The 15,017-nt window shown below is 31.4% G+C and overlaps 1 protein-coding gene across 4 annotated transcripts; it reads left to right on the top strand.

The window, feature by feature from the left end:
• Window positions 1–12,437: 12,437 nt before the first annotated feature.
• LOC133674131 (probable protein ABIL5) lies at window positions 12,438–15,017 on the top strand. 4 transcript variants are annotated; one of them, XR_009835122.1, is made up of 5 exons: window positions 12,438–12,750; window positions 12,866–12,948; window positions 13,102–13,249; window positions 13,321–13,558; window positions 14,097–15,017. XR_009835122.1 is itself a non-coding variant. In XM_062095118.1 (4 exons), exons 1-4 carry the CDS (start codon window positions 12,667–12,669, stop codon window positions 13,369–13,371), a joined length of 366 nt encoding a protein of 121 aa, XP_061951102.1. In that variant the 5' UTR covers window positions 12,438–12,666; the 3' UTR covers window positions 13,372–15,017. The 4 variants fall into 4 exon arrangements, 2 of the variants coding, with proteins under 2 accessions (XP_061951102.1, XP_061951103.1); XR_009835123.1 differs by having other exon boundaries at window positions 13,321–14,303; window positions 14,415–15,017; XM_062095118.1 differs by having other exon boundaries at window positions 13,321–15,017.

Genomic DNA, 15,017 nt, shown 5'->3' with positions numbered 1-15,017 from the left:
AGAAGATATGTGTGGCTCATTATCAACTCCAAAGTCAGCTTTTGATGGTGTCGATGAATTCGTCTCGTCGAGATCTTTTTGATTATATTATAAGTGTCATCATCAGAGCTCTGGTGTATCTCTAATGTTTCATTCTTTTTTTTTTCTTCTTCTTCTCTCCTATCTCTTGTCTTTTTATATCATATCATCTTTTTCTTTTTTTAGCCAATGGATTATTTTTGTTTCTTTCATGATATGTAAACCATAGATATGCAAGAAGAAAAATTAAATTTGCTAGTTGCGGAGGTAGCACTTGCACAACACACCTAGTTGTGTAGGCAATACCCACATGAATTGATTCTTGTATTATTTTTGAAATTATTATTTTTTAAGATGTACTCATTTGAGAATTTTTTTTATTGTACTAGTATAGTAAAAAACTCTTTAAGAATATGCATGATTGGGACAATGCCTAGCAAAACCTGCGTCAAAAAATAAATGGAAATAATTGCTAACCAATGTCAGCATTTAGGAATGTTCCTAAAGTCAGCATTGTTATTAGAAGATTCATGGGTTTCAACCTAAAATATCAAACTCTTAATCTAAAAATTACATATAATTCTTCAGAATAAATCCCCCGTCCTATTATTTCCTACAAAATTTATTTTCCCCTTCAAATTCCCTTCCAAATTCTTGACATTCCTACTTGAATTCTGATGGTATATAAAAATTACAAAAAAAAAACTTTTCCAACCATTTGAGCTTGCTAAAACAAATGGAGTTTACCTCTTTTCTCTCCTCCTCCCCATGCCTCTCATTCTGCTTTCTTTTTTTCTTTCTTACCAAGCCAGAATATACCTTTATGCATTTTTTTAGTTCCTAGTACAAGCACTACACTTTTCTATTTAGAGTTTCTAGCCCTGCAATCACCTCCATATAGTTTTCAGTTAGTAGAATTATACAGCACAGAACTACATTTCTACGCCAATAGTTGTTTTTTCCATATTGAAAATCACCAACTTCTTCGTCAAAGCACCATAATCTCCACCATTTATACAACTTCATTCTCCACAGACTAAGATATCTGCAACTGCAACATAAGAGATAAACAAATGTCACCATTTGATTTTTACAAGAAACTTGTTTTGCAGAAACACTCCGACCAAAAATAAAAGCCTATATTCAAGACTAGTCTCTAGCCTATAATGCAATCAAGGGAAGTCCAATTCCTGTTTGTAGTTTTTTTTTATGACTTCATCAAATTCAATACTATTTTATATAACGATGACACATCATTTGATTTTTTTCTTGACTTAGGTTGATACTTAAATTGTTATTTAGCATGCACACACATAAGTTTATGAAAACAAATGAGATTATTAGATGTTCTACAAATATAAAAATATATCACATAAAATAAGATTTCTGTTTGTAGAATTTGTTTTTCATATGATTTTCTTCTTCTTTTTTTCAAGCGATTTAAATATTATAGAGTGTTGATTTATATTAATTTAATTATTTTATAGTTTTGTAAAATGGATTTTTTGATAGTGATATATAGAGGCAACATTATTAATATTTATTATCTTGACATATGATAAATAATGTAATCAATATGTTCAAGCCATGTGTTTAATATATAAATATTCCTACCCATAATTCCATCAATTATGTAAAGTAAGGTGACTATATTTTTTAGAGAAATAAAAAAAAATATCATATTCTTTTGTGCTCTATTTATAAATACATTTTTTCCTTGTCTATTTTTTTTACGTGTGAGAATGTATGTTAGGAATTTTTCTCAAGTCTCGAGATATATTCCTTCCTTGGAAGTAAATTTGAGTTGGGTCAATGTAAATTTTATCAAGCTTTTATTTAATGCAAGTGGTGGCCTTTGAGTGCATGCATTCAAGTGGTGGTGGGTGTGTTTCTTCCTTCGTGATTCAACACTTGATTCATGGATTTATACAGTATGATTTAAAATCCACGTAAAAGTTTATGTAAACTCATTGATATTGAGGTTACTAATATTATCTTAATTATACCATTTACACAAACAATTTATCCACGTGGTGGATATTTTATTGATGACTCCATAATGAGTCTTAATTTAAATATTATACAATCATACACTTCGTGGATAAGAAGACGTACAAAGTAGCATATATTGTGATGATAAATGCCTTGAAAGTAACCAAGGAGTAACAATTAGAAAGCAAGTATTCATAGAGTATTTATTTTCCGAATAAACACGAGAGGAAATGTCTCTAATTTCCTTCTCCATGACTTGGATGTGATCCCAGAATTGTCCCGGTCCCAGCAAGAATTGGAATTGGATTACCCCCACCACTAGGAGAGGACGGCGGTGCTGGGCCCTTAGGAAGCACATTCAACACCAAGTTTTCCGGAAGGAGGACGTTACCCTTCTCTGGGCATGGAATCTTCCTAGCATCTGATGAACCGTGGCTAAGCGATAGAAGAATGAGAATGAGTGGTAATGCGATTAAACGAGCCATGAAGAATCTTGAGTGATGAAGGAAAGCAAGGTTAATTTGAGAGCAGAGCAATGTGATATGGCATTCTATCGTAGCAATAATTTAAGCTGTGTATACGGGTATATATAGATAAATAAATTACTTGAGGATCAAGAACTTTGCAAATCATGGACAAGAGAGAGTATTAATCTTGCAAGCATGAATGTTTTTGGAAGTTGGGTTAGGTATATATGAACTAATTAATAAGTCGTCAAACCTTGTACGTGTTGTAGTCATGGCGGCCGGTGTTTTCAATTCTCCATGAACCACGGGCTCATTCAAAAGGAATGGCGTCTCTACAGTTCTTTCACCTTAAAATCAAAGGAAAACACTGGTTGAGTGGCAATACTGTTCAAAGTCTCAAGTAACATCCTCTTCAATCATGTTTTTTATTTGAAGAATCTACGCACTGAGAAAGTGATATATCTGAAATGTGTTGGGGATTCTTTTGAGTTGTTTCTTCGACCAATGAGTTTCTGTAGCTATTTAACATTCGAAACTGCTAGCAATCCCAGATCGGAGCCTGCTTGCTTTTGCTGATTCCAGTCCTTTTCCTGGTATAGGTAACGCAAGTGAGCAAACAGTGGAAGGACAACAAAGTTTTGCTAATTTGTTTAAGGTCAGCAGCCATGCTTCACTGTTGAGGTTGCATGAGGGAATTTTAAGGATGTATATGCAGAATAATTAAGTACTATTCGGAGTCAGGGATCTTCCTCATTCAATGGATTGGACTCAAGTGGAAGCTGAAGGCGACATAATTTTAACATCACTCTCACTGGTGGAATTCTGCTCTGTGCCATATTTGTTAGGTTTGATCCGAAACTAATCTGGAAAAAGGTATGATTCATTGGTTCAGGATCGCCGTATACGTACGTAGTTCAATAATTTTTAATAAAACAATATTGTTTTATTCTTAAAAAAATAATAAAAATATTGCTAACCTGGCTAAGTTTTATCAGAGTTTGGTTAGATAAATTAGGTCAGTTACTAGGTTAACCAATTTTCTCTAAGTTAATGCCTTTTTCATTCAACTTAAATTTAACTTTGATTAATCATAAATTTTTTAAGTTAATCTATTAAATTTATATTTTAATAAATTGATTACTAAATCTAAAAATACATATAAAAATAAAAAAAATTATTTTTGTGATTTTTTAATATGCTAAAATATATAAATATAATTTATTTTTGAGAAACTTAGCCATATACAATTCAACACAAATAACCACATCATTTCATAATAAAACACACAAATAAAATAAAATTAATAGTGTCCAAAAAGTGCAAATATTATACAAATGATAAGCATTTGGCTTCAAAATTTTAGAATTTTAGCAATTAATCCAAAAAATATTATGAGTTTATGAATCAACTTTTTGATATGCTTAACATGTCTAGGAGCTACTAGAATCAAAGCTGAAGGAGCCTTGGAACAATGGTGATACATGTACCACGCGCCCCATCACTGCTGTGTGTGGATTCATGCGTCACCGCTACTGGAGAAGCGTGGGATGGTGGATCTTGTACTCCTCTTTGTTCCTACACCAGTTATGAGACAAATGAGCATATGAGGAAGGAGATATGCTTGATTGAAGGTTCGGTCTTCCTCTCTCTTCTTCTTCATTAGATTTGTTGTTTTCTTTTTCCTTACTAGTTTTTTGTCTATTGTCCCCTGCTATGACGAATTGCTATGGGTTGTTGTGAATGTGGTGTGGCATTGCGATGGTCGCTTTGGGTTGTTGGCTATGTAGGAGGCTGCTGCTTGATAGGGGTTCCCCTCCCCCATTTGTATATACCACCTATTTTAAGCAAAACAAACTTGTCTTTTTTCTTATAATGACTTGGATTTTAAGCAACCCAAAATCACTTTAGTCCCTCATTTTTTTCCTTTGTGTATTTGGTCTCCATTACCAGAAGACCGATAAATACAAATGAAAATACCGAGGGAATATTTCGGTCAGTAAATTTTCGAGGGATTTTACCGATGGACATATTCCCTCGGTATATACCGAGGGAATTACGGAGGGATAAAAAATTAAAACAAAGCAAAAAAAAAAATGATGATGTGTCAGGATTTACCAACGGAATTACCGATGGAATTTATTCTGTCGGTAAATCCGTTGGTAAACTTGTTTACACTGTTCATCGTGTCAATTACAAAGGGAATCATCGACGGACAAAATCCATCGGTATTTTTCAGAGAGCTCCAGAACTGTTCACTTTCCAATTGCACTGTTAATTGTTGTTTTTTACGGACAAAATCACCGACGGATTGAAAAGTCGTCGGTGTTATTTGGCGGTTTTCTGAAAAAAATCAATTGATTTAAAATTTTCATTTAAATATTACAGACGGAATCACCGACGGACTGAAAAATCATTGGTAATTGTTGGCGGTTTCTGAAAACTTTTTACGAAATTGAAAATTTAAATTAAATATTACCGAAGGAATAATTAAAAAATATTAATATTCAATTATCCGTCGCTAACGCGCCCCAATAAAAAGCCCGAATCCCTTATTTCACAAGAGACAAACTTATTTCTTCTTCTTCTACTACTTCTTCTTCTTATTCTTCGACTTCTACTTCTTCTTCTTCTTCTTCTTCTTCTTCACTATTTGTAAAAAACATTAATATCTATTTCTTTCTCTTCTTTTCTCTCCTCATCTCCTTCTCTTTTTCTCCATGCTCGGGTATGTCTTCTTCTTCTTTCTTCTTATATCCTCTTAGTTTTTCTTAATTAATATGCTTTACGGAAAAAAATTTCTCTCCTTAGCTTCACTTGCAACTACATTAAGGTAAGATTTTTCTTCTTTTTTCATATTTTTTAACCCTTTATATTTGTTTTTTATTTTATTTTTAATTGTTTTTGTTCTTAATAATTGTATAAATGTTGTTGTGAGATTTGTTTTTTCATATGAGATTAATTTTTAGTTGATTTATATATAGGATTTTTAAATTTTTAGCAATTGCAACTTCATTTTTTTCATATGAATTTTTTTAGTTGAATTTATTTTTTCATTTTATTTATTTGTTGCAAATTTGTTTGAGTTGATTTTCTTATTTTTTTTCAAGCATTTTGAGTATATATTATACAGTGTTGATTTATGTTAATTTAATTATTTTATAATTTTATAAAATGAATTTTTTTAATTTTTTTAAATAATTACCGACGGAATTACCGATGGCATTTCCATCGGTAATTCTGTCGGTAAATCCGTTGGTAAAAAAAAATATTATTACCGAGGGATATACCGACGAAATGAAGCGGGTAATTTTATTTTTTTATTTCCGACGGATTTACCAACGAATAAAAAATTACCGATGAAGGATTCACCGACGGAGCATTTTTGTTGGTGATGTCGTCGGTAAATTAATTACCGACGGAATACATGTTTTACGCCGACGGAAAAATTATGTTAGTAAAACTATTAAATCTTGTATTGCTCCTTGTCCAAACATTTTTGTTTTTGATTTTTCTTATTTATTTTGAATTTTTTTAAAAAAGACAATATCGACATCAACTCAATAAAATTGATTAATGATTTTGAAATGAGCGTGTTAAAAAACTAAACGCGTCAAAGTAAATTTCTCAATTTTTAATTCTTTTAAAAAGACGTTGAAAATGCCAAAATGACCCAAACATGTTGAAAATATATTTTTTTGAATTTTTTTGCTATTTTTTGGATTAAAAAAAGAATAAAAAAGATAAAAAAAATCAGGTTATGATATATATAGAATATTTATTCTAAATAACAAATAATTGTTTTTCTATGATAAAAGGAGTTACTCTAAGTTTGTGTGAATATTTGTTTGTACAACATTTCTAGTGAAAATAATTTAAAGGAATACAAAAATTAGAGAATTTCCAAAAGTTTTGAAAATTTAAACAAAGTGGCTCATAAAATATTGTGAGAGTCACTGGCTCCTCAAACACCTCATTTCTTACAATTAGTAACTTCTTTTCTGCCTTTTGTTTCAACTAGCTAATGGGTTCGCACATATGTTGCATTTTCGCTCATATATTATCGGTTCAGGTTTGTTAAAAGACCGGCAGGTGCAACAACCCGGCAAAACCCGAGTGACCCGGAGGGTTGACCCATGACCCGGGCGATCCAGGAGAACCCGGACGAGACTCGGTTCTTCTTTAAATGTGGTTTCTGTGATTCGGCTTCTCTTCTTCTTTCTTCATCTTCTCTATAATGAGCTGATGTTTGCAAGCAAATCACCATTGAAGAGCTGGGTCTCTTGGTTTGGCCAATAGGAGGTTGAGAAAAAAAGGGAGGGGCTCTTTAGTTTTGGTCAAGGCAGGGGGATGATTGAGAGAGGGACGAGGAAAGTTGTGGCTGGGTCTCTGTGGCAGTTGCTTTGCCAAGTGAAAAGGAAAACTTTAAGAATAATGCAAAAACAAGCAAATCACTATTGAAGAGCTGGGTCTCTTGGTTTGGCCAATAGGTGGCTGGGAAAAAAAGGGAGGGACTCTTTAGTTTTGGTCAAGGCAGGAGGGTGATTGAGAGAGGGACGAGGGAGGTGTGGCTAGGTCTCTTTGGCAATTGCTTTGCCAAGTGAAAAGGAAAACTTTACTGGTTTTGGGAGAGAAAATCCCAAGCAGGGGGGCGGCTTGTTTTTATTTTTGGTAGAGATAGGGAAAATTTAGGGTTGTGAAATTTTTTTTGGTGGAGATAGGGGGCGGCTTTTAATTTTTTTTCTTTTTAATTAAAAAAAATAACATACTATTTTTTAATGTAAAATAAAAAAATTAAAATATTTTTTAAAATTTTATTATTTATAACATCTATATTCACATGGATTTTTTGTTAATTTTTTCATATAAATATTCAAACTTTAATATATATATTTTTTAATTTTTCTGGGTTGACCTGAGTTGACTTAGATTGACTCATAAAATCCAGGACCCGGCTCTTTAACCAGGTCAATCCCTAGACCAAGTTTAATAAGTATGCTTTGTATCGTTACCATTTGAATTCATCACTATACCAATAATAGGTGTTATTTCATGATTTAGTAGTAACCATATGTACTGGGCTTTCAAGCTTTAGCATTTTTTGAAATGTGTTAGGGCTAAGCCTTTTCGAGCCGAGAGAGACAATCAATAGTGAGTTTTAGTTTCATTATGATCCTTTTAAAGCTTGTATTGGCGCAAGACTATGGTAGATCCCTGGTTGAATGGCTCGCCATTTTAGCCCAAAAAGAGTTCTAAACTAATATATAGAGTTTATGAACTAACCTCATCGCAAGAATTATAGAGTTCTAAACTAATATATATATATATATATATATATATATATATATATATATATATATATATATATATATATATATATATATATCTTGAACTAACAATCTTAATTATTGGGGTTATGAGATCCTTTTTATATAAGAAAACTATACTATATTTATTCTTTGTAGATTCGATAAATTCTACTCATGTTCATGTGTACCTCAAATATTCATTTATATAATGCATGTTATCCCTATTCCTCATCATCTCTTTATCCTCACCCTTTTTCAGTGTTCAAAATAAGACTAGTCTAATGGAAATCTCATGAGAATAAGATAAGGATACATGCTGGATTTTCAGCAGGGTCATCTTGTGATGGATGCTGCTGCTGGAAGCAAGTGCGGAGTCAAAAAAATTTTTTTGCCTGGTCTATTAAATAAATATATAATTTTTTTAAAAGATAAATTATTAATTTATATACATGAATTTTTAAAGTTAACAGTAAAGTTTTAATTCAAATACACTACCCAGAATATTAAAAAATAAATTTGAAAATATATAAAATTAAAGTGAAAATAAAAATAAATTAACTATTAAAGTTATATCTTTCGATATTTTGTGGAATATAATTCATCTATAATCGATATTGTAACAACCCCTCAACTGGGATAAAATAACAATCTCATGTCAACTGAAAAATAAAGTAATGAAATTTTTTTCCTCTCTCAATTCCTCATTTCTTCACTTGATTCTTCCTTAGATTAGTATTTTATAAGTTGGACTTTCTAAGTTTATAAGGTTATTCTCTCACTTTTCTTATTTTTTTTCCTTGGATTTTTTTATGTTTTTCCCGTTACTTTTCTCTCTTTCTCTCTCGCATTTTCTTTTCTTTCTTTTTCTATTCTACTTTTGCCCAGTCGACAACATATAAAAAGAAGAAAGAACTGATTTATTTTATTTTTTAATGGCAAATAACCATTTTACCTTTAATAAATCGTTTTGCTTTTATTTGATGTTTTTTTTGTTAGCACTACCAAACTCTGTTCATCCTAATTTATTCAATATATTTTAAGATCCCTTGTAAAATTTCAGCTCAATCTCATGGTCGGACTGAAAATTACATCCAATAACGTAAACTAGTCAAATTGTGATTTTTTTTTATCAAATTTCTGAATTTCTCTAAAAATTTTGAAATTTTAACCCAAACTAAAATATCATGTTAGAAGACTCCACATAAATTTTCAGAATTTTTTTAATAAAATTACAAATTTTCTTCACATAAAACTAATAAAAAACTATTGATAAAATTTTGATATGGGCTAGAGCCCACCCTAGTCCATACATGCCTCTGCCCTTGGCTGGGAGGTCACTGGTTGGCGGTGATGGGTGGGTCACAGTGGATCAGCTGGGTCGAGAAGCATTGGTGGGATTTGTTGATGCTCACGGTGGCTGGCCTTGCTGTTGTCGTCTGTGGCTGCTGGAGCTACCGGGCTAAGAGGAGGTCGCTGGTTGGTAGTGCGTGACTGGGTCGGGCTGAAGATGAAGGCAATGTTGGCTTCAATGGCTGATGATTGTGGGGGCTGTTAGTGGGTTGTTGAAGAGGGAGGGGGCTGCGAGAAGGGGCTGCGCTTCTTGCAGGGTAAGGAGAATTAATTATTTGGGTGTTTTTTTTTTGTTTTGCTTTTTTTTCATAAGAGGGCACATGTTTTTTTGTGTAGGATATTTGGAGAGAAAAATATAGGAAAATATTTTTTAACTTTTAATTTATTTTTGCCCTTCCCTGTGTGTCTCCCTCAAGGCTTTTTTTTTCCACTTACGAGAAAAAAAAAATAATTTTACTGTAACAATCAACATTAAACATATTTTGCGGTTTATACATTTTTAATAAATAAAATTTTGTTTTTTTAATCTTTTTATTATTATTTCCAATTAATGTTAACTAGGTATATAAAATATAATATACGAAAAATGTGGTAGGCACCCGTCTTAAAAAAAATGGAGATTTTTAGTAATTCTTATTAATTACAAAACACTCTAACTACAATACGAAACATTTCCGAACTAAAAAATAAAATTTTCATGACAGAGAAAACATTATAAAGGAATATTGTAGATTAGGTAAAAACACAAGAAAAACATAACCTAATGATATGGCGGTTTTTTTTTGGGTTTGTTTAAGGCTACCCATCTAGGGACGGAGCAAGACAAAAAAATTAGGGGGTCAAATTATAAATTAAAAGGATCAAATTTTTTTTTTATTTTTATTAAATATTTACAAGGGAGAGGCATTTCTTTGCAGGGGCCGGACCCTTGCCAAACCCCCTCTCTCCGCCACTGTACCCATCTATATATGTTTCCAGTAAATATACCAAATTAAGCAAAGTGTTGTATTATTATTATTATACAGGAAAAATCACTTTTTTTTTTATCGAAGTTTTAATTAGGGTATTTTATTAAGTAACTGACGTTAATTTTGGTTGCGAGAAATAAATGAATAATAATGGAAAACTAAATAAATGTTTAGTATTTAATATACAAACCAATTACTGAAAATTCAGTTACAACAAACAAAAGATATTCTAGTTCCCATGAATGTTAACCGTAATCCTACAATGACATAGGAAAACATAACATCATGCTAAGAAATCGTTTGGTTTCCAAAAAAATTAACTTTTTTTTGTTTTTGTTAAAATTTAATATAATTTTTATGTTTTGGATTGTTTTGATGTGCTGATATTAAAAATAATTTTTAAAAATTAAAAAAATATTATTAGCATATATTTCAACACAAAAAATTATTTCAAAAGTAACCGCTATCACACTACAAAACATACTCTAAAACATAACAACATCCTAAATTCCATATCCACGCAAATAAAGTGGATAATACAGGTGTTATTTTTCGGTTCATAGATAAATATTATCATAATCCAATTATTGATCCCTTGTCAAAATATTTGCCAAATTATAAAAAAAAAAAAAGTTTTCGATGCATACACACACTCTTTTTGTAATTTTCACCTATATTTTTTTTATGTTTTTTTTTTAAATATATATATATATATATAAAAGTAAGACACATATTTAATACAATTAAATTGAGACCTAAGTCATTCATTCAACTGATAATTTAAATAATATTAAAAAAATACAAGAACAATAAATAAACTAAAGAAATGATAAAAAAGGAAAAAAAATCTAGACCTAAGTCTATCTGGATTTTCCAACAACCCAAAGTTGAAGGGTGAAACTATAAATTTTTTTTAAAATAAAAACAAAAAGAAACATGTTAAATTAGGTGAACTCGCAAACTTCGCAATCATGGATATAAAATTGAGATAATTTCATAGAAAGAAAAGTAAAAAAAAATGTTTGAATGATAAAATTAAAATATATCAATTTAAAAAAGAAAAAAAAACAAAAAATAATCCACGTTAACCTTTGAAACTGATTATTCTGGTCATGAATGTGAGGTTAACCCCATAAAAGAAAAATCATAAGAAATAACAAGAAAAACTAAAAAAAAAGATTAAAAAAATAAGAAAATATCAGCTTAAAAAAAATCAAGCAAATCCGAACGAACCTTCTAAATTTGTTTTAATTTTTAAAATTCTCAACCCATAATAATTATGGACATGAGTTCAATTGAGAAGCTTAATTCCTAATTAATTTAATTTTGAAGAATGAAATTGTGAAAAAAATATTAATAAAAAATCTTGCAAAAGCAAAACATATAGCAACTAAAAGAATGAGGATAAAATTAATAAGACTAAAAAATCATACGGGGAAGAAATTGAAAAATATTTATAATTTGATAGATTATTTATAAATTAAAAAATAGTAAGAGGTGAAATTAAAAAATATTTCTAATTTTATTAATTATTCAAAACTAAAAAAATAGTAATAAAAACGTGCCACTTGAACAGCGTGATGACAATCCACATATTTGTGCACGCTAAGCATGCGTCAATAATTTTTTAATAATATTTAATATATATCAATTACAACAATGTCCCTGAGTAACCTTTAAATATACAATAAGACCAATGTAAATTTACAAAAAAAAAAAATCCTTGTAAAAGAATTATGTTGATTTTATCTTTAAGAACTTCAAAGTAATTACACTATTTTGAAAAAATTAAAAAAACCAAAAGGCTACTAATTATTGGCATTATAATATTTTATTATGGGGTTATTTTGATAATTTTACTGTGAAAAAAAACAAAATGACTACTCTAACCTTATATAATCTTTGTGTGACAATAAAAAGACAATCTTGCTATATATATGCCTAGTTAAAAGACCCAATGACTATAGAATAATTGTCATTACAATGGAATGCATTTGAAATTACATGACTTAAAAATTTTATTTAAAATTATTTTTTTATGCTTTTTAATTGATATTTTTATATAAAAAATAATTTTTTAAATAAAAAATAATTTTTTAAATAAAAAATATTATTTTAATATAATTTTAAATAAAAAATATTTATTATCGTATTTTTCAACCAATCCTCACTCATGGAATCATGGTGTCAGTTAGGGTACTGCACTTTTTTGAAAAGTGAGAGGAAAGAAAGGAACATAAAATCACGGGCAGGCGATATTTTCTTGTCATTCTATTGTACTTACAGAGCTCATTAATGGTTTTTGGACGCTGTTTTGTTCGCTCCTGCTCGGCCACCTCCAACGTGATAGTGGAAAAATCACGAGTTCTCTGTAACACACCTTTTTGTTTTTTAGCTTCCATGAGCACACTGTCTAGCTGGTACCTGTTTGTATCTAAATATAAACTAGAGGCAAAGGGATCGATTAGCTAGGTTGCATTATCTTTGGAAATTCTTATATCTATATATTTTTCCTCTTCCTCTTCTATCTTCTACTGTAATTTTAAAGGAACTTCATCAAAAATAATGCAGATCTCCAAATCATATGCCTCTCAAAATCCTGAAAGTCATGAATCGCAAGACATTATCCGCTTTGACAGATCTCTTCAAGTATATATACTCCTTAATTGTTTTTGCCCTTGATTTTGTTTATGTTTTTCTTTCATGATTCTTTAATTTCCAGGGAAATCATATATAGATGTTGGGTTTCATGATTCATTTATAGGAACTTCGAGACCTGCGTTCTCAGCTCCACAACGCAGCCAGTCACTGTGAAACAACTTTCTTGAACACCAACCAGAAAAGAATGTGAGCTCTCAACCTCCGCTAGCTAGAGTACCATTCTACTTAGTTTGCACTATTTTTTTGAAGCACTCTCACTTCTCAATTTCTGTCTGAGAAAACCAATACTTGCTCATGGTGAAAAAAGATGATTATTTGTTTATATTCATGGTTTTGCAGGGTTCTGGAAAGCACAAAGGAGTACCTCTGTAGGGCAGTTGTTGCAGTTGTTGATCATCTTGGATGCGTCTCTGCTAATCTTAACAACAGCATTTCTAACAATTGTGCGTTTTCGGAGGCTGAGCTTAGAATTAATTGCCTAAAACAAGTCAGTATTAACATTAATCCATTTTGAGCCACTTAGTCACCATCTGAACAACGTCCTTAATTAATTTATAGCCTCTGATATTAAGGTCAGCAGCCATGTGCTTCACTGTTGAGGTTGCATGAGGGAATTTTAAGGATGTATATGCAGAATAATTAAGAACTATTCGGAGTCAGGGATCTTCCTCATTCAATGGATTGGACTCAAGTGGAAGCTGAATGCGATAGTTAATTTTAACATCACTTTCACTGGTGGAATTCTGCTCTGTGCCATATTTGTTAGGTTTGATCCGAATTACTAATCTGGAAAAAGGTATGATTCATTGGTTCAGGATCACCGTAGTTCAATAATTTTTAATAAAACAATATTGTAAAAATTAATGTTAACCTGGCTAATTAGTTTTACCAGAGTTTAGTTAGATAAATTAGGTGTCTCACTAGCTAGTTAACCAATTTTCTCTAAGTTAACGTCTTTTTTCATCGAACTTAAATTTAACTTAGATCAATTATAATTTTTTTAAAGTTAATTCATTAAATTTATGCTTTAATAAATTAGTTATTAAATCTAAAAATACATATAAAAAAATGATTTTTGTGATTTTTTAATATGCTAAAATATACAAATATAATTTATTTTTGAGAGAATTGACCATATACAACTCAACACAAATAACCACATCATTTCATAATAAAAAATACACATAAAACCAAATTAATAGTTTCCAAAAAGTCCAAATATTATACAAATGATAAACATTTGGCTCCAAAATTTCACAAATTTAGCATTTAGTCCAAAAAATATTCTAAGTTTATTAATCGACCTTTCAAAATGCTTAACATAACATGTCTAGGAGCTATTGGAATAAAGGCCGAAGGAGTCGTGGAACAATGGTGGAACGTGTACCACGAGCTCCCACCATTATTGGTGTGTGGATTCACGTGTCACCGCTACTGGAGGAGCGTGGGATGGTGGATCTTGTACTCCTCTACCCCTCTCTATTTCTATATTAGTGGTGAGACAAATGAACATACGAGGGAGGAGATATACTTGATAGAAGGTTCAGTCTTCCTTTCTCTTCTTCTTCATTAGATATGTTCTTTTCTCTTTCCTTACTAGTTTTTTGTCCATTGTCCCCTACTATGACGAATTGTTATGGGTCGTCATGAAGATGGTGTGGTATTGGGGTGGTCACCTTGGGTTGTTGGTTGTGTGGAAGGTTGCTGCTTGATAGGGGTTGTTGGTGGCTTGCTGGTTTCGGTATAGAGGCGTGTGGCTAAGACAAATTTGGTGGTAATGGTTCTAGTCGTTGGATTTTCAGCATGGTCACGTTATGAAGGATGCCGTTACTAGGAGGATGAGATGATATTGTTGGGAGGAGGTTGCTGGTTAGAGGTGCGTGGTTGGGTCACAATAGAGCTGGGTCGAGAAGCGTTGGTGGGATCTGATGTTGCTCACGGTGGCTAGCCATGCTGTTGTCGTCTGTGGCTGTTGGAGCTACTGGGCTGAGAGGAGGTCGCTGGTTGGCGGTGCATTATTGGGTTATGGTGGAGCAGGGCTAAGGACGATGGCACTGCTGACTTTAATGGCAGTTAGTCGTGGGGGTTGCTAGTGGCTAGTTGAAAAGGAAGGTGGTTGCTATGCTCTTGGAGGGTTAAGGAGAATTAATTATTTGGGTGTTTTTTTTTTTTTTAAATTTTTACCTTCTTTTCAGAAGGATCACATGTTTTTTGTGTAGAATATATAAAGAGAAAAATGTTTTTGACTTTTTTAA

This window comes from Populus nigra, chromosome 15 (genome assembly GCF_951802175.1).
Source record: "Populus nigra chromosome 15, ddPopNigr1.1, whole genome shotgun sequence".
Classification (NCBI taxonomy): domain Eukaryota; kingdom Viridiplantae; phylum Streptophyta; class Magnoliopsida; order Malpighiales; family Salicaceae; genus Populus; species Populus nigra.
The sequence above is the reverse complement of the archived record's forward strand: the minus strand, read 5'-3'. Positions and strand labels throughout refer to the sequence as shown.

What these genes read in the sequence shown, in the direction of transcription:
- LOC133674131 (XM_062095118.1), top strand. Translation starts at nt 12,667, where the DNA reads ATGCAGATCTCCAAATCATATGCCTCTCAAAATCCTGAAAGTCATGAA. An exon ending in GCTTTGACAGATCTCTTCAA is followed by an intron (nt 12,751 to 12,865) that starts GTATATATACTC and finishes ATTCATTTATAG; the next exon opens with GAACTTCGAGACCTGCGTTC. An exon ending in GAATTAATTGCCTAAAACAA is followed by an intron (nt 13,250 to 13,320) that starts GTCAGTATTAAC and finishes ATTAATTTATAG; the next exon opens with CCTCTGATATTAAGGTCAGC.